This window comes from Embiotoca jacksoni, unplaced genomic scaffold (assembly GCF_022577435.1).
Source record: "Embiotoca jacksoni isolate LCO1_2020_lvr unplaced genomic scaffold, fEmbJac1.0.p SCAF_40, whole genome shotgun sequence".
Classification (NCBI taxonomy): Eukaryota; Metazoa; Chordata; class Actinopteri; family Embiotocidae; genus Embiotoca; species Embiotoca jacksoni.
The window spans coordinates 1,029,526-1,050,391 of NW_027185393.1; the positions used below are offsets into that span (position 1 = coordinate 1,029,526).

Consider the following 20,866-nt stretch of genomic DNA (forward strand, 5'->3'; position numbering starts at 1 on the left):
TTTTGAAACCATTTAGTTCATCCTAGTTTCCATAACTCTGACCAGGAAACTAGTTCATAAACTCCTTGTTTAAGCAGTTTCATGTTTAATTTAAACTTTCTGAGGTGAAAGTCTTGTTTTTAGTGAATCTCTGTTATTGACGTGATGCGTACGTGCTTCTGTAAACTCCAACAGCAGATGGAACTGGAGCTGAAAGCTTTTCATTGACACCCAGTGATTTATCCCTCTAGTTTCTGCTGGCTGCTCCAACACACTGGTTCCCAACATTTACTTAATTAAAGTCTGTCCTCATAATTCCAGTTTATAACCTCAGTGTGGACAAGAGAGGAGTTCTTAAAAACCTTTAGAGACCTTTAGAAGTCAGAAGTTCTCCGTATTAACTCTCCACTCCAGCATGAAGTAGCATGATCTGTTCAATAAATAATGCAGAGTATCACAGCGTAATAGAAGTGCAGCATTTCTCTGTATTAAAGTAGAAGTATTTAACTTAAAATAGATTTCACCCAAGTGAAGAGCTTAAGTGACTCTCTTTACTTTCCACCACTTCACATGTTTTAGATCAGAGGTAGAGGTAACACTACTTTTTCTGACGTTTTTTTTTTTTACAGATTTTACATTAAAAAAACATGATGTTTGTGAAATCCTTTTGGCTTGTGAGTCGTCACAATAAATCAGCGTCATGTTTCATGTCTCTGTTAATAGTTCCACAGACATCCCTTCTGTGAGTGTCTCTTATAGGAGATTTTCATTAACATTACTGCAATGAATAGATAATAACGCCTACAAAAATAAAATGATTCAGTATTTCACAAAAATCACAAATTAAAGAAAAATCCTAGAAGCTAAAAATTGATTTTTTTTTTCATAGTAATCATTGAATTCAGACGACGGACTAAACAGACTAACTGTATATAAAACAGTTCAAACTCCTCCTCAGGCAGTATGATGATGCTCACACATCAATTCATCAGTATTCTCTAATGATTTATATAAAAGAATCAGTCACGCGTCATTTTGCTGCAGAATACCTGAAACACATTTGCTGATAATAATATTTTGACATTGTGGCTTTAGAGCTGGATGATCTGAGAACTCCTTCCACTGTGAGACATGTTGTGATGCTGGTGTTAACCAGCTGAGGGAAATGTGAGACAGAGTGTGATACATGTGGAGCAGATTTCCTCTCAGAGCTCTGCCGTCAGTCTGGGAGCTCACAGGACTGCTGAGACGAGTGAAACCAGACAAATAGAGACGAGCAAACACCAGCTGCTGTTTGGTCGGCAACATGTTTAATTTGGTTTCTTCAAATCCAGCGCACAGAGGGATGTGATTGATTAATAATGCGTCAGGAGACATTTATAGTAAACATAAGTGTCAGCGAGTGTTGGATGAACAAACCGCTCAGTCTGTTCATCCAACACTCAGAAACATTGCTTGATTTGTGTGTGTTTGTGTTTTGTGAAGCTCACTTCTCCGGTACGTGTTAAATTTAGCAGAAATTACAATTAACAGTGCAGCTGTGTCATCAGTCTTATTTGTGCAAAGTGAGTTTTGGCTTCATCTCTGTTCACACTCAACATCCCTGCAAAGTTTCAGTAAACGCTGGTCACTGTTCAGTATTCAGGGTTTCCCAGATTAGAAGAAAGTCAAACATGTTTTTGAGCCTGTTTTGTCTTTTTTCTGAGACGTACCCTGTAAAAGTTGATTTCCTGTTGACACAGCTGAAGAATCCAAACTCAAATCATAATTTTAAAGAAAATATTGCAGATCAAAGAAAAAGTGGTACTTCTTTTATTAATATAGTGACCAAACCACAGACTGAATATAAAAGTGTTCGTAGCTTCCGGGTCTGAAAAATGGTTCCGATCCAGAAGTGTCTTCAGCTGCAATACCAGCGAGTGCCACTAGAGGTCGGCTCCAAAAAGCCTCCGGCTCCATAGACTCCCATTCAACTTCTCTCATCAAATCCAAAGTGAATAAAATGTGTCCATCAGTTATCTCGGTGTTGTTAGCTAAAGTCACTCCTTCTTATTAGTTTTCTGGAGGTCCATCTGAAAATAATCCCTCATTCATTAGAAAAGAAGATTCAAGAAGACCTGTTTTTGGGGGCGTGTCTGTTTGATTGACAGGCCTGTGGTGCAGTCAGGTTACAGCTATTGGTGGGCGGGACGTAGTATCGTCGGGTTTCCGATCAGATCGGTCAGATCCACCTCTGGCTCCTCCCCCAGCTCGTCCAAATATGGTCACTTCCTGCTCCAAACCGCTCCGAACTAGCAAAGATGGTGACGGACAGAATCTGAACTGGAGGATTCATAACGTTCACAAACCAATGATGACATCACTGCTGGTTGCTGATTGGTCCAAACACACGAATCAGTTTAGGGTACTTTACATCGTAAGGTTGTAAAAATTCAGCAATTCCCACATGAGCATAACTAAGGGATGGTTCATGGTCACCTGAGCCGATTCTTACTGTAAATTTGATCAAAGAGGAAAGTTTTAGGCCTAATCTTGACAGCTGAGAAGGTGTCTGCTTCCTAAACCAGAACTGAGAGCTGCTTCCACAGGAGAAGGTCTGAAAGATGAAGACTCTCTCCTGGAAACTGGAGGAACCAGAGAGGCCAGCACAGAAGCTTTCAGTTGGGATGATAGATTATAATGAGGTCTTAAAGATATGATGGAGCCCAGTCAGATTTCAGAGAGTTACTGGGACACCCTGATTATAATAAATGAATATGGACATTATGTTTTTCACAGACAAATATCGCCGGGTGTCATCTGCATAGTGATGGAAATGTATGCTGTGTATCAATAATAAACAATACCTCCAAATAACTTACTGAGCACAATAATTCCTTTAAAAACAATAAACTATAAACAGGATGGAGACTTGATGAGGCAGGATTTGTTCTTCTACTCACCTGGTTTTGGTTCTTCTTCCTCCATCGCTCAGTCTCCATCACGGAGGTGGAGTGCATTCGTGAGGGCTGCCAGTCGGAGACGTTGCGGCGGATGATCGGCTCCGTGCCCGAGGGTCGCTGCTTAACGGTGGTCTTCAAGGGGCCCCGCAAGAGCCTGGATCTCCTCTGCCAGAGCCAGGAGGAGGCTCAGCACTGGGCCCGAGGCATCCGCACCCTGCAGGATAGGATGAAGAACATGACCCAGAAGGAGAAACTGGACCAATATCCTTCAACTGTAGGCTGGAAATAAATCATTGTTCATGTGAAACTGTAGAAGTGCAGAAGTGGCAAGAATCAAAGCACCAGAAACTGTCATATATATTGTTTTTAAAGGGTTGTTGGAGGCCCATGATGTCTCCTACAGGGACCCAAACCAGAACCAACAATGCAACAAGGAACCAATGAAAACATACAGTTGACCCTAAATTCCAACATAAACTCTGTCGGCAGGATTAATATAGAAAACTCCATCTTGGTCAAATTCCAACACTCCCACATCATTTCTTCTGCTCGCTGCTTCTTTGACCACGTTGGTGTGTCACCTGGATTCATGCCTACCTGAGTCGGGCCGACCAGAACCACGATGACAAGATGAGCTACGATGAGGTGCAGACGCTGCTGCAGATGATCAATATTGACCTGAGTGACCAGTACGCCCGCAGCCTCTTCCAGGTAGGAGAACACACACAAACACACAAACACACAAACACACAAACACATAAACACACAAACACACAAACAAACGTCTGAATCTGTAGAAGTGATTTGTTTGAAACCAGACCGTTACACGTAAACAAAGACTGATCGCATGTGTCTCACCCACAGAAATGTGACCAGTCGGCTAACGGCCGTCTGGACCACGGAGAGATCGAAGTTTTCTGCAGAGAGTTGCTACGGCGACCAGAACTGGATGCTGTGTTTATCCGCTACTCTGCCAACGGCTGCGTTCTCTCCGTGGTGGACCTGAAGGACTTCCTGAAGGACCAGGGGGAGGACGCCTCCCTCATCCACGCTCAGAGCCTCATACTGACCTACGAGCTGAATGAGTGGGGTACGCTGCCACAGAAATATCAGTTAGAGTACGTGATGTCTGACAAGCTCAACAGATGCTCCCTGGTCAGCCGGAGACAGACAAAGTTAGCAAAGTACCAGACCCGGTGTCACTCCAATAATATGAGTCCGGGTCGCTCCATACAGAATCGTTTGCAGTCGTTCCATCGTGCTGGGCGTAGACCTCCGGTTCATTTTAACCAATCAGCATGCGTCAAACCCTGCCACTGCTGACACGACCTACCGTGTCAATCAAAGAGTTTTTTCCTGAGTGCAGCATATTTTATCAAATGTTGTAATGAACGCCAGCAGCTTGACGAGCTGCTGAGTGTTGAACGTTTGCCAATTTTTTCCTGTGAGCGAGTTGAAAAATGTTAATGCTGCGCTCGTCATTGTCACCAGCCGTCCAATCACAATGAAGGAGGGGCGGGACGAACGGGGTTAACCACCGATACTGGTCTCTGATTGGTCCGTCCTTCAGGGAGGCTGAACAAACGATGATGCAAGCTGAGTAACTGGAGTGTATTCACAGAGAAGGAAAGTAAAGCTGTGAGCGACAGCCGGTGCCGCCAGGCTCACCAAGTACTAAAGCAGAAAGTTAAAGAGATGTAAGCAGGTTAAAATCAATGCAGAACTATGAAAACAATTCAACGAGTCAGTTCTACATTTCACTGTCACCAGTGGGAATACAATTTGAAATAATGGTGAGAAAATGGTGTTTTCCACATAAAGAGTAGTTCAATAGTCCAATAAAGCTGCAGGACACTGATCAGATATGCAAAAGAATCTTCAATATAGAAATTATGTGGAAACAGTTTCCACTAAGTTAAACTACAGCTGTTGTCAAATGTTAAAGCAGAAGCTTGAACGACCTCTCAGGTTTCTTTAAAGTCTGCAGATATTTGAAAACAGCAAAATCATATCAGCTGTAACTCCAAACAGCTGTTTAACTGAAACCCAGTTTAATCAGAGCATGGTGTGTTCCTGGGTTTGTCCTCTGCAGCCCAGAAGAACCAGTTCATGACGCCCAACGGTTTCACCATGTACATGCTGTCCAAGGAGAACTGTGTGTTCGACCCGGAACATGCCAGAATTTACCAGGACATGAAGCACCCGCTGGCCCACTACTTCATCTCCTCCTCACACAACACCTACCTCACCAAGGACCAGCTGACCGGGGACAGCAGCACCGAGCCATACATACGGTCAGAACCAGACTCATCATCATTCAGTCACATCATCATCATCGTCATCCACTCACATCTTCATCATCTAGTCGTATCATCATCATCATCATCATCATCATCATCATCATCCAGTCACATCTTCATTCAGCCACATCTTCATCATTCAGTCACATCATCATCATCATCCACTCACATCTTCATCATTTATTGACACGTGCAGCATAACATTATAAGACAAGACGATATCAGACAAGGTTCCTCTTTAAAGGTGGTTTCATGTGAAAATGTGAGACCTTAACATTACTAACTGAGGAACTCTGAGGAACTCTGAGGAACTCTTAGGAACTCTTAGGACCTCTGAGGAACTCCTAGGACCTCTGAGGAACTCTTAGGAACTCTGAGGACCTCTGAGGACCTCTGAGGAACTCCTAGGACCTCTGAGGATCTCTGAGGAACTCTGAGGAACTCTTAGGACCTCCCACAGCCACCTGACCCGCTGCCGTGTGGAGGAGGCAGCAGGGACCTCGTCCTTTTCTGAGAAATCAGCGAGGTAGATAAAACAGGTGAATTCAGGACTGTCCAATCCGCTGCGGGGGAGATCAGAGAGGAATAGGTGAAGGAAGCAGCTGTATGAACTCCAGCAACATCTGCAGCAGGTGGAAGAACTTTATTGACGTGTTCTGGCTGGTGTCTTTCATCAACACACTGCTCCAAACACTCAAACAGGTTGGAAACAAAGGAAATAAAACCAAAAATGGTGGACTACCAATCATGTACAAACACACAGATAACTGCCAATGGGCCCCTGAGGTGGGTTGGGTATGTGGTCATGTGACTCCACACTAGCAGAGGAACAGGAAGTGTTCATTGGAGGACATGGTTGACCCCCCCCCCCCCTGGCCCCGCGTTCCAGTATCTATACTAACATCTTACTTAGTACGTCAGAAAAAGATTTAGTACGTCCCAATACTTAGTATGTTAAACGTAGGATGCCAAAAGTACCAGGATGTCCAACTACAGCTGATCATATTTTGCAGTCTGCAGGTGAGCATGATACTCGAACTTTTCTGACCCACAATCCTTTGCGCAACGGAAGATACGTCACATCGACTGAGCTACAGAGAGACGGTGGCACTGATGCTCCGCCCACATACTGCACGCAACAGTTTATACTTTTTACGGGTAGCTGCAGTACTGAAAGTTACAAGAAACAGTATGTGATTCAGAACGCAGGGTACATTCAGTCCAGGCTGGGGAGGTGGACCAATGGGGGGCACTCCAGTTTCTGTGGGCGGGGCCCAGGGGGTGTGTTTTTAGCTTCATATACTTAAAAGCAGAAATAAAATACTCCACTTAAGGACAAACTTATCATGGAGTTTTATATGAAGACGTCAAAATATACAATAAAGATAAATAAAGTTCTGTTGCTGGAGTTCTGACCTCAGGAGCCCCTTCATTTCCTCCGTAGGTGAAGTAGCGACAGAAACCTCTTCCTGCTTTCTCTTCCAGTTAGTGTCAGATGAAGGACAGGTAGATGGGTTTTATGTTCCTGCAGCATGGGATTCATATTTCTCATCATGTTTAGTTGATGAGGTAAAAACATGGATGAGTTTTGGCAGCTGTGAGGCTCTGGGCGGCAACACGGCGAGTCTGTGGATGTTACCATCATTTATTATTGGCTGCCAACAGGGAACAGATTATTTACACGATTTAAAAATGACATGTTTTAAAAGTGTATTTTTCCCTCAGAGCTCTGAACGCCGGCTGCCGCTGCGTGGAGCTGGACTGTTGGGACGGAGATAAAGGAGAACCGGTCATCTATCACGGATACACTCTCACCTCCAAGGTGCCCTTCGTTGAAGTCATTGAGACCATCAATGAATACGCTTTTAAAGTGAGTGCTTGACTTAAAGAAATACAGAATTTATTGATATTTTGACATCATACAGTACTAATAAATATTGAAAGTCTTTCTAAATTAACTAATAATATATTTGTGGATATTTTTCTAAAGTATATACTCACTGAGTACTTTACAACAACATACTAACACTGGGTCAGGCCTCCCTTTTGCTCTTAAACAGCTTCAGTCTCTGTCGTCATGGAAACCACACAATGCTGAATCATTACCATGAGATTCTGTGTAGATGCATTTTGCTGATTGTAGCTGTAGTTTGGAGCAGGAGAGACGTCTCTGAGGGTTTCAGCCGTCAGTGGAGGACGATCAGGACACTGTTTGAATCATTTACATCATGTGATAAGAAATTAATGATGTTGATGAGAGCTGACAAAAAGCGTGAAGAGCACGCCACCACCGATGATGTCATCGTCCATCACCATGGTTCACTGTAGATATCGTCATGTGCCAGGTTATAGACATGACCCGACCGTATTCTGCATCGTGTGGACATCGTTCCATCACATCAGTTCTGCAGGTCTGACTGATGCAGACTCCTGCTTTCCGTCTCATGTTCAGCCACATCTCAAAGGTTTTCTCCTGAGCTCAGATGTGATGACTGAACTCACCGTCATGTTCATGAAACCAGGTCAGACCACTTTTAAGGGGCCCAAACAGTGCCAAGAACACTTGACACCACCAGCAGCATCCTGGACTGGTGACACCGAGCAGGGTGGATCCAGAAACAGAGATTCATCAGACCAGGTCACATGTTTCCAGTCCTCAGCTGTCTGGTTCTGGTTCTGGTTCTGGCTGCAGCTTCAGATCTCGATTCTGGAAGGATTCTGTGCGAATTGTTGTGGTGAAAATTTTAGATCAGCAGATTGTTGGTCAATTAATCAACAACAAGTCACTCAGATCACATCTTTCCCTGTTTAGATGTTAACTATGAACCTGAACTGAAGCTCCTGACCTGAATCTGCAGGATTTTATCCTTAATTACATGACAAAGCAGGTGAACAGGTGCTCCTAATAAATAGTGTGTATACAGTATTTAAAGTATATCTACATTATACTGTTTTAACCTGCAGTTTAGATTGAGACAACAAGCGCTGACAGTTTTGAGAGGCCAAACTTCTTGTTCCCTGCCTGTTCACCGTGCTGCGTCTCCCCCAGGCGTCTCCCTTCCCTCTGATCCTGTCCCTGGAGAACCACTGCTCTGTGGAGCAGCAGACGGTCATGGCCCGACACCTGCGGTCCATCCTGGGGGACAAGCTGCTCGTCAGGCCCCTCGGCGGTCTGGACTCCTGCTGCCTGCCTTCTCCAGAGGTGAGCTCCCCCTGTAATCGGGTCAAAGTTCAGTCCCCAGAAGAACTGCAGGATGCGTCGAGACTACAGTTTCAGTGTTTGCTGTTGCTTCTAATAATTTGGATGAACGTCCCGACATGATAAGATGATTTGTATAGAAAGATATTGATGGTGCCTGTTTTCATGTCTGAGAGTTTTTGTAAGCGGTTGCTGTTTCTAGACGTCCACGTTTACCATCTGCTCCTCTCTGTCCCTCTTATTCTGCTTTCAATCGTTACATCTGTGGGAGTCGCTGCATGTTCACATGATCCTCGCTCCAGTAATCACACTCCCTTCAGGCACCTTCACAGAAAGGGACGTTTGTGGCCACGAGAAAAAACACTGTTTTTATGATGCTTTTAAATGAATTTCTATGTGGACTATCTCACGTCCTGTTTTAATCTTCTTTTTTAATGTAACCATTGGGACACGTTATGTTATTAGCAGTTGTGATAAGTGTTAGGTTCCTTCTGAGGCCCTGCACTGGGCCTAACTGTTTGGCATCTTTGAGCATTATGTCAGGAGGAATGAGGCAGCGCTCATCTCCTGCTCAGCACCATGCAGCCCCATCCCAACGGTGGATGGACGGTAGCAGCATCATGCTGCTCATGGTTGAGGAAAAGCTGAACGGAGTAAAGTACAGAGATGTCCTGAATGAAATCCTGGAGCCGTATTCACAAACATTCTTACAATCCTCTCAGAGAACTTTAAACTGAGCCTGAAAACTTTTTAAATTAGGAGTCTTATCTTAGGAGTGATTTAGGAAACTTCTCAGCAAGGACAGAACAGAAACCCTGATCTTACTGAGGAGGTGTGGTCAACCCCGTTGCTAAGTGACGCATCCTTTTAGTAGATGTGATTAGTTGATAAAAAAAAAAAAAATGCACACTTTGTGAGAAAGGACACAGAACGGACAGTGACCTCCAGTGGAGATAAAATGAACTGCGTGTTGATGCGAGGCCGTGAAAATGTTTGTGTTTGTGTGATCACTGCTGATGAAGGCCGGAACAAACTCCAGTCATTTATCCAGTCAACAAATATCTTCTATCACTTTCCTTTCTGTGTTATTGTGTTGAGCGTCTCTATTGAGATCCACCACAAACATCATCCTGCAGATAGAATCTGTAGCGTTTCATTAACGTCCTTCAGCGTTAGAAGAATATTTCTCTGACCTCGTTGGACTTCAGCAGTTTGCTCGTCTGCTAAAGAAGTTCTTCATCCTGTTGAAGTCCTCCTCCCTGCTCCTCACAGTTTATCTCTTTTGGAGCTCTCTTAAGGTTTAAGATGTTTTGTGAATAACTTCTATCTTTACAAGAATCTACTCTAAATTTTAAGGGGAAATTCTTAGAAAATGTCACAACTCTAAGAATTTTCAGAGATTTTCATCACTGAGAGTAACTTTTAGTCCGGGGACTCTTTGTGAATATGACCGCTGGTCCAGAGCGCTCAGGACTTCAGACTGGGCTGAAGATTCTTCTTCCAACAGGACAATGATGCTGAGCTGACAGCTCATGTCCTCTCTGTGAATGTCCTGGAGTGGCTCAGCCAGAACCCGACTTGAACCCAGTCGAACGTCTCTGGAGAGACCTGAAAATGTCACATGACAGTCCTCAACCAACTGAGTACTGAGGATCTAAATACTTACATCACATCCATGTTCTATTTTAGTTTCTCTTTTTTAACATTGAATAGTTTTCAAAAACACTGTAATAGTCTCAGACGTATTGCTAACATGTCGAAATAGTTTTGCTGAGTTTAGCTGTCACGTTGATTTTATGTGTTGTGTGTTGATTGTGTTTGCAGGATCTTCAGGGTAAAATCCTGGTGAAGGGGAAGAAGGAGAAGCCAGCGGACGAGTGCTCGTCCAGCTCGTCGTATCTCAGCTCCTCAGACGAGGAGGCGAGCCAGGCCGACTGCCAACCAAGGAGCAAGAAGGAGGACAAGAAGGTCGGTGCAGCTCCACCAGTTTATCCCAGAAGAAACACCTCTGATCATTTGTTGGGGGGGTTCAGGTGTACGTGGTTTCAGTCTTGAGTAGAAGAGGGTAAACTGAGCAGTTGGACTAGTCCATCATGTGATGGGTTTCTGTGTGTGCGATCCCAGCCAGGTGTGTTGAAGCTGAGTCCGGAGCTGTCGGAGCTGGTGGTCTACACTCGCAACGTTCCCTTTAAAACCTTCGAACAAGCGGCCAGAAGTCCAGTGACCGACATGTCGTCGTTCTCTGAGAGTGACGCCCTCAGGCACATCAAGGACTCAGGTAATCTAAACATAAAAAATAAATATTCATCCACGGTTATTATTAAGATATGTGTAGAAACAGACATTTACCGACCGTACTGATTGAACTTTCCCTGTCCTATCCGTACAGGGATGTATTTTGTCCGTCACAACAGTCACCACCTGAGCAGGATCTACCCCTCGGGCCAGCGCCTCCAGTCCTCCAACTACAACCCTCAGGAGATGTGGAACGTAGGCTGTCAAATCGGTGAGGGCTTGTTTTAGACGTTGTTCTGTTCACATGAGAAGCAGACTCTTCCTCTACCTTCCTCTCTGGATGTGCGCTCTCACAGAGATGCTGTAGAGGTGGAACGAATTAACACTGCTATGTGCGGTTTTCTCCAGTTGCTTTGAACTTCCAGACACCTTGTGAGCAGATGGACCTGAACCAGGGCCGCTTCCTGCAGAATGGTCAGTGTGGGTACATCCTGAAGCCTCCCTTCATGCAGCAGCGTGACACCACCTTCAACCCAGAAAACATTGGAGGAGGTCCAGGCCACAAACCTGTCCTGCTCACCGTGCGGGTAAGAGGGTACTACGATAGAATGAGTAGCCAGTAGTAAACTAGGTGGAGCTGCACTATGCAAGAGGAAAAGGCAGAAAAATCAATATTGGATGGCCGTGATCTTCAGGCCGTCAGGTAGCCACGTTTTTGTTGTGGAAATCACTGCATGGGCTCAGGAACACTTGTGAAAACCATCGTCTGTGAACACAGTTCATCGCTGCGTCCACAAATGATGTTAAAACTCTCCAAAGAAGAAACCAGATAGAAACATGATCCAGAAACACCGCCGCCTTCTCTGGACCGAGATCATTGAAGATGGACTGAGGTGAAGTGGACAACTGTCCTGAGGTCTGATGGATCACAATCTGAGATTCTGTTTGGAAATCATGGACGCTGCATCCTCCAGGTTAAAGAGGAGAGGGACCATCCAGCTTGTTATCAGCTCAGTTCTAAAGCCAGCATCTGTGATGGTACAGGGATGCATTAGTGCACACGGCATGGGTAGCTTGAACATCTGGAAGGAAGCATTAATGCTGAATGAGATATTCAGGTTCTGGAGCAACATATGCTGCCATCCAGACAACGTCTCTTTCAGGGAAGGTCTTGTTTATTTCAGCAGAACAACGTCCAACCACATTCTGCACGTATTCCAACAGCATGGTTCTCTAGTAGAAGAGTCCGCTGATAAACTGGCCTCCTGCAGTCCAGACCTGTCAATCATTGAAAACATCTGGAGCATCAGGACATGAACAATACAACAAAGGAGACCCTGAACTGTTGAGCAGCTCAAATCCTCTATCAGTGAAGAATGGGACCACATTTCCCTTTCAAAACTCCAGAAACTGGTCTCCTCAGTTCCCCAATGTTTCCAGAGTGTTGATAAAAGAAGAGGTGATGCAGCTCAGTGGTGAACATGATCCTGGAACAACCTTTTTGAAATGTTTTGCTGCCATCAAATTCAAAATAAGCAAATATTTTTCATTCCTCAGCAACCCAACTTTTTGGTAAACGGGGTTGTATAATGATTCTCTAATCACATTATGATCTTGCTTTAATGTTATTGCAGATTATTTCAGCTCAGCAGCTGCCGAAACCAGAATGGGACAAGCCCAGCTCCATCGTGGACCCTCAAGTGTGGGTGGAGATACACGGCGCTCCCATTGACAACGATAAGAAGAAATCTCCTCATGTGGACAACAATGGTATTTACCCATCAACACTGGTTTCAGTGGAATTTGTTCTTATCTTTAATACAGTTTATATTTTAGCCACTGAACACCATCAGATGTGGTTAAAAGCTCCAGAAAACAACTTGTGGATCCCTTTTTTTGGTCTAATTATATATATTGTCGACAGCCATGGCATCTTTGAAATATGAGGGGTGATCATAAAGTTCTGGAACTGCTCCTATTGCACACAAACGGAGCGCAGCACCGCGATGTGCACCGAGCAATAAGTATTTATACTTTTGTCACTTTGATCGACATCAGCACCTGAATTATTAACATTTCTGTGACCACTGGTACATGAACATATGCGATTTTACCATGAACCTTGTTGCCATGGCGCCACAGTTCAGGTGGTTGCCAGCCAATGTTTTCCCCTCAGACGGTCCCAGTAGAACTCGGTGTTGACAGTCTGGGGAACGAATTCACGGTTGCACAGACCCTCCAAGGTCCAAGTTGCTCTCCTGAACTGATGCGCCTGTGTTTGAAAGTCCCGTTCTGCCCATCTTAAAATGGGAATGAACTCCAAATACATCGCCCGGGTAATGGCTGCAGACGTTCTGGAACATTTCATTGCAGTTCTCCTTAGTTTGACACTAAATGTTAAAAGCGCTTTCTGCTCATGTTCATGGTGACATCGACGATGCCTTCATGCCATTTGTCACAAAAACACATGAAACTCAGGTGCTCATGATGATGAAGTGATGTAACTTGGACAATGACACACTGTAGATTTGTGATTCCCAACCACGGGTGCATGTAACCCAACAGGTACCTCTGCAGTTATCAGTGGGTACCTGGATAACATGGGTGTCACTTAAAGAATATCTTCACACACTGAACCAATTGTAATACCTGAATATTATGTGTTGTGATTGGGAGACTGACAACAAGCAAAGTCTGAATAGTTAAAGAAAAGCACTGGATAGTTAAAAGTTAGATGGTTTAACCGTCAGCTTCTGTAATTTTAAGACGGAGAGGGAATGCAAACCTACCGAAACATTTACAGTTTAATTTTAAATCCACTTTAATACAGTATAATGAATAGATTTAAACAGAGGGAACATGACAGGTTGGGATGGAACAACGAACTGCATGAACATGTTACCAGTACCACCAACTAGTGTCAGTAAGTGTGTTCTCTGTTTCAGGCTTCAACCCGCAGTGGGACTGCACCTTCAACTTCACCGTCCACGTCCCTGACTTGGCTCTGGTCCGCTTCATGGTGGAGGATTATGACTATACCTCGAGGAATGACTTCCTGGGACAGTACACCCTGCCTTTCACCAGCCTACGTACAGGTGTGTGTGTGTGTGGAGGTTATTATGGGGTATTGTAACAAAGAGCTGTTCAAGGTTTCCAACACAGAATGAGTAACTGTTTCCCCCCCTCTCCCTCTCCAGGTTATCGTCACGTCCGACTGCTGAAGCTGGATGGTTCGAGTCTTACTCCTTCGTCCCTCTTCGTCCATGTGAAGCTCACACCCTGTGAGAGCAGTCCGTCCAAGTCAGCCGCCAAATCACCTGCCAGGTCGCCGGCCAAGTCTGCAACCAAGAAACCCTGATCCCCGCTCACCCTCCCTCACCCTCCCTCATTCTCCCTCATCCCCCCTCATCCCCACTCATCCCCCCTCATCCCCATAGCAACAGGAACATCCCACACATAATATCTGCCCGGATCTAAATCCAACATCTGGGCACTAAATTCTAAGAAGTCCCAACCTGTTTATATTCTGTGAAACAGGAGGATGTCGTTGGTGCAAACAAACCAGTATTTTAACTTTATGAAGAAGAGAAAACCCTGAAATGTTTACACCTCAGTATGACGTGTAAACAGAAACCATAGCAACACACCTCATCTCAGTTATGTCTGCGGTCGGTGGGTTTAACTGCACTCAGTCATTCCCTCCACAATCATCTGCCAGTCTGTGATTGGTGGAAACTTGAAGCCAGAACTGTCTCTTTAATTCTTCATGTTAGAGAGTTTTAAATCTTAAAGCAGGACTGAAGAGCTTAATGACAACAAGCCTGTTCAGTTTTACATCTGTTCATGTAGGAGACCAAAGTTAGCAAGATTTTATTTCTCCACTTTAAATATATAAGATTCCCATCTAACAGGAAGGATTTAAAAAATTTATATCTATCTATTTTAGTGTCTCTTTTATCAGCACGTTTTTATTCATGGAGAGCCAGAGTCCTTGAACCTTGAAGCAGCGATGAAGAAAACGCTCTCATCGTTTTAATACCAGTTTTAAAATTCTCTTTTCGTGTAATATGTGTTCTGAAGGAACAGTTGGTCTCCGTATCAGTTGGTCATGAAGAGATCCCTGTTCACTGTGACTAATAAGACCTCCAGTAATGTACGCATGGCATGCAGGTGTTCTACGAAGATATCTTCAATGAAATATTCCAGTTTTAAGTTTCTGTTTTAGACTTTTTCCAGATTTTTTGAGAGGGTTCAGAGTTTCTCAGATGGTAAAGTGTGTGACAGGTGGTTTGGTGCAGCATCAGTAGTAATACCTGTGTTTGTACTGAACCGTTGTCACGAAGTGTGAAAAACATGTGAAAGCTTTTAAACTACCAGTTGAGTGTTCACAGGAACATGAGCGCTGTGACCAGAGAGAGAGACTGAATACAAGCATCCCCAGACAGAGTGAGGAAGAAGCTCAGAGGAGAGGGGAAGTTCAGTTGAAATCCCTCCCGCTGATCCGATCTAGCACCCGCCGACCGGTTACAAGAATCGAGGGATTGAGATGTTGCCATGGATACTGCGGGCTGCATCCCGAGCTTCGTTTCCTGTGCCTGTAATCGTTTACATTTTTTCAAGTTCAAATCTTTTATTTGGTCTGGGCGTCTGATCGGAAAACTGCGATCTCCTATCTAACCCTGAATAAACAGGAGGAAATGGAGGGGTTTTATCAGTGCAGTAGAGTAGTCAGGCTCTGCAGGGACAGCAGGTTATGTAAAATGGGAACACCGTTGAATCCTGGTTGTTGTAAATCAGTGTTTGTATGAGACGTATCAGCGGTCAGATACGAGGACGTCTCTGAAAACTCTGTTTCTTGTTTAGATGACACATGAAATCCTGAAAGTGACTCCAGCCTGGTCACCGGAGTGTTCATAATGTTTGGGTGTGACCAGTGCACGGAGGATATTTAGAGCCTAAAATCTGACACCAAGCTCAGAAGAGAAAACGTCCTCTTTACAAAATATGAACATAACAAGCGTTAGATTTAGATTTTTTTAAAACAGAGATCTTTTTTTCTGCCTGTCTAACTTGTGCTGTAAATGAATCCTCCTCCTTTTATACTGTAGCCCAGCGTATAATCCTCAATGATTTTATTTATATTCAGTGTATTTGTTCTTTAAGTGAATGATTATGAACAACTATGTGATGAAGTAGCCGCACACAGTTTTTATATCAGGACTTGAATTTTCTTTGTATGCAACGTTAAGCTGACGATGTGCACTAGATAGACCTGCTGCCTCACTGTGAGCTCGTTACACCGCAGTTACTCTTCTTAGGCTTTGTAGTTGTAATGAATTCCCTTTATTATATTCACCTGCCATTGTTTTATCATACGTGTTAAAATGCATTACGTGTTTGTTTGAGGCTCCTGACTGAGTCTTTATTATCGGCAGAGGTTGAACAGTTTAGAGTTATTTCTACGTAAGACATCGCTCCGTTGGTTATGTGTGTTATACAGAGGTTTTGTACGTGTTTTGTAGGAGTTGGTTTTCGAACATTCATATTTATTTGATTTACACATGACATGATGTACTGCGAATATTTCCACATTAAAATATTCAGATAATCTTGTCAGTAGAAGGATGTTTTCTAGGCTGGATACTGAAACATGTTCAGTGGTAATGTTCAAAACTTTTAAAGTTTGAAATCACCATCTGATGAACGCAATGTTTTATCAGGTTCTTTGCAGTTGGTGTGAAATCAAAATATGTAAAAATCAAACCAGTATCGGTAAAACGTGAAATAGACACGCCCACCCACTACAACAAAATGTGAAATAGACACGCCCACCCACTACAACAAAATGTGAAATAGACACACCCACCCACTACAACAAAATGAGAAATAGACACACCCACCCACTACAACAAAATGAGAAATAGACACACCCACCCACTACAACAAAGTGTGAAATAGACACGCCCACCCACTACAACAAAATGTGAAATAGACACGCCCACCCACTACAACAAATGTGAAATAGACACGCCCACCCACTACAGCAAAATGTGAAATAGACACGCCCACCCACTACAACAAAATGTGAAATAGACACACCCACCCACTACAACAAAATGTGAAATAGACACACCCACCCACTACAACAAAATGTGAAATAGACACGCCCACCCACTACAACAAAATGTGAAATAGACACGCCCACCCACTACAGCAAAATGTGAAATAGACACGCCCACCCACTACAGCAAAATGTGAAATAGACACGCCCACCCACTACAACAAAATGTGAAATAGACACGCCCACCCACTACAACAAATGTGAAATAGACACGCCCACCCACTACAACAAAATGTGAAATAGACACACCCACCCACTACAACAAAATGTGAAATAGACACACCCACCCACTACAACAAAATGAGAAATAGACGCACCCACCCACTACAACAAAATGAGAAATAGACACACCCACCCACTACAACAAAGTGTGAAATAGACACGCCCACCCACTACAACAAAGTGTGAAATAGACACGCCCACCCACTACAACAAAATGTGAAATAGACACGCCCACCCACTACAACAAATGTGAAATAGACACGCCCACCCACTACAGCAAAATGTGAAATAGACACGCCCACCCACTACAACAAAATGTGAAATAGACACACCCACCCACTACAACAAAATGTGAAATAGACACACCCACCCACTACAACAAAATGAGAAATAGACACGCCCACCCACTACAACAAAATGAGAAATAGACACGCCCACCCACTACAACAAAATGAGAAATAGACACGCCCACCCACTACAACAAAATGAGAAATAGACACGCCCACCCACTACAACAAAATGAGAAATAGACACGCCCACCCACTACAACAAAATGTGAAATAGACACGCCCACCCACTACAACAAAATGAGAAATAGACACGCCCACCCACTACAACAAAATGTGAAATAGACACACCCACCCACTACAACAAAATGAGAAATAGACACACCCACCCACTACAACAAAATGTGAAATAGACACACCCACCCACTACAACAAAATGAGAAATAGACACGCCCACCCACTACAACAAAATGTGAAATAGACACACCCACCCACTACAACAAAATGAGAAATAGACACACCCACCCACTACAACAAAATGTGAAATAGACACGCCCACCCACTACAACAAAATGAGAAATAGACACGCCCACCCACTACAACAAAATGTGAAATAGACACGCCCACCCACTACAACAAAGTGTGAAATAGACACGCCCACCCACTACAACAAAACGTGAAATAGACACACCCACCCACTACAGCAAAATGTGAAATAGGCACACCCACCCACTGCAACAAAACGTGAAATAGACACACCCACCCACTACAGCAAAATGTGAAATAGGCACACCCACCCACTGCAACAAAACGTGAAATAGACACACCCACCCACTACAGCAAAATGTGAAATAGACACGCCCACCCACTACAACAAAATGAGAAATAGACACGCCCACCCACTACAACAAAATGAGAAATAGACACGCCCACCCACTACAACAAAATGAGAAATAGACACGCCCACCCACTACAACAAAATGAGAAATAGACACGCCCACCCACTACAACAAAATGTGAAATAGACATGCCCACCCACTACAACAAAATGAGAAATAGACACGCCCACCCACTACAACAAAATGTGAAATAGACACACCCACCCACTACAACAAAATGAGAAATAGACACACCCACCCACTACAACAAAATGTGAAATAGACACGCCCACCCACTACAACAAAATGAGAAATAGACACGCCCACCCACTACAACAAAATGTGAAATAGACACGCCCACCCACTACAACAAAATGAGAAATAGACACGCCCACCCACTACAACAAAACGTGAAATAGACACACCCACCCACTACAGCAAAATGTGAAATAGACACACCCACCCACTGCAACAAAACGTGAAATAGACACACCCACCCACTACAGCAAAATGTGAAATAGACACGCCCACCCACTACAACAAAATGAGAAATAGACACGCCCACCCACTACAACAAATTGTGGAATAGACACGCCCACCCACTACAGCAAAATGTGAAATAGACACGCCCACCCACTACAACAAAATGTGAAATAGACACGCCCACCCACTACAACAAAATGAGAAATAGACACGCCCACCCACTACAACAAAATGAGAAATAGACACGCCCACCCACTACAACAAAATGAGAAATAGACACACCCACCCACTACAACAAAATGAGAAATAGACACGCCCACCCACTACAGCAAAATGTGAAATAGACACGCCCACCCACTACAACAAAATGAGAAATAGACACGCCCACCCACTACAGCAAAATGTGAAATAGACACGCCCACCCACTACAACAAAATGTGAAATAGACACGCCCACCCACTACAACAAAATGAGAAATAGACACACCCACCCACTACAACAAAATGAGAAATAGACACGCCCACCCACTACAGCAAAATGTGAAATAGACACGCCCACCCACTACAACAAAATGAGAAATAGACACGCCCACCCACTACAGCAAAATGTGAAATAGACACGCCCACCCACTACAACAAAATGTGAAATAGACACGCCCACCCACTACAACAAAATGAGAAATAGACACACCCACCCACTACAACAAAATGAGAAATAGACACGCCCACCCACTACAGCAAAATGTGAAATAGACACGCCCACCCACTACAACAAAATGAGAGACACGCCCACCCACTACAGCAAAATGTGAAATAGACACACCCACCCACTACAACAAAATGAGAAATAGACACGCCCACCCACTACAACAAAATGAGAAATAGACACGCCCACCCACTACAACAAAATGAGAAATAGACACACCCACCCACTACAACAAAATGTGAAATAGACACACCCACCCACTACAACAAAACGTGAAATAGACACGCCCACCCACTACAACAAAATGAGAAATAGGCACGCCCACCCACTACAACAAAATGAGAAATAGACACGCCCACCCACTACAACAAAATGAGAAATAGACACACCCACCCACTACAACAAAACGTGAAATAGACACGCCCACCCACTAAAACAAAACGTGAAATAGACACGCCCACCCACTACAGAAAAACGTGGAATAGACATCCTCCCCCCACTACAACAAAACGTGGAATAGACATGCCCACCCACTGTGTAGTGGAAGAAAAGGAAACCCACTGCACACTCAGAGTCATGTGATTTACAGGAAAATGAAACTTAGGACTATTTGACATTTTGCTGTTGCGGACCACCGTGTCTTTTTCACACTTTGCCGTGATACCGGTTTGTAACAATCTAAAACCAACGACAGCCGTGTTTACTGACAACATTGCACTTATCTAAATGTATCAGGAAATGGAAGTTTAACAACTACAAACTTTGTGTAAAAAAAAACGTTTCTGTTATAAAATCTTTCATCCAAAGCATCAACGTTGTTGTTTATTTATTGTATCTGAAGCATTAAACTATTTGTGCACACAAACTGTACAGTAATCAACGTAAAGTTATTTATTACAAGCAAGTAGCGTTGTATATATGCAATGCAACAAAATATTAAAATATGTTGTTAGAGTGAACAAAGTCCAGCTCTCAACCAAACTGTCAACTGATCCAACAGGCATGTTTTTACAATGAAAATAAATAAATGAATAAAAGTATGAAATTCAGCATTACATTTCCTTTTATCATCATGTTATGACTTCATACAATAAAATTCATTCAACTATTGTATATTTTGTTAAACTGCTGAGTATTTATTTTTTAGGTCATTTTTTATTATTTAATTAATGACTGAAAAGGAAGATGGAGGAGGGTGGAAGAGGAGGAGCATGTGGAGAGGGAGGAAGAGGAGGAGCATGTGTTCATGTGTTGGGTGTTCATTCCCCTGCTGTTGAGCACAATTCAACACTTCTCCTGGTGTTTACTGCAGCGTTGTTGCCATATTCTCATCTCCCAGCATGCCTTCATCATTTCTTCTTAACTTTTGAGAATAAAAACACCAAATTTAATATCAACGGCGGGCAGAAATTATATTTACTTTTGTTAAAACTTGCCACTTTGGGACATTCAATGAAGATAAAATGATACATAGAATGGGGCTCTGATTCCAAACCATAAAGGAACAAGATAGAT

At 43.6% G+C, this 20,866-nt stretch overlaps 1 protein-coding gene across 1 annotated transcript in view; it reads left to right on the forward strand.

The window, feature by feature from the left end:
* The window catches only part of plcd3b (phospholipase C, delta 3b), a 32,295-nt gene extending 11,869 nt beyond the window's left edge, over positions 1-20,426 (forward strand). The window contains exons 4-16 of the mRNA XM_069168530.1: positions 2,954-3,182; positions 3,503-3,632; positions 3,786-4,011; positions 5,014-5,215; positions 6,947-7,091; positions 8,271-8,423; positions 10,245-10,388; positions 10,545-10,698; positions 10,810-10,926; positions 11,064-11,242; positions 12,290-12,425; positions 13,601-13,750; positions 13,853-20,426. Coding sequence (XP_069024631.1) covers positions 2,954-3,182; positions 3,503-3,632; positions 3,786-4,011; positions 5,014-5,215; positions 6,947-7,091; positions 8,271-8,423; positions 10,245-10,388; positions 10,545-10,698; positions 10,810-10,926; positions 11,064-11,242; positions 12,290-12,425; positions 13,601-13,750; positions 13,853-14,013 — 2,126 coding nt within the window. The 3' untranslated portion in view covers positions 14,014-20,426. The remainder of the gene's footprint in view (positions 1-2,953; positions 3,183-3,502; positions 3,633-3,785; positions 4,012-5,013; positions 5,216-6,946; positions 7,092-8,270; positions 8,424-10,244; positions 10,389-10,544; positions 10,699-10,809; positions 10,927-11,063; positions 11,243-12,289; positions 12,426-13,600; positions 13,751-13,852) is intronic.
* The last annotated feature ends 440 nt before the right edge of the window (positions 20,427-20,866 follow it).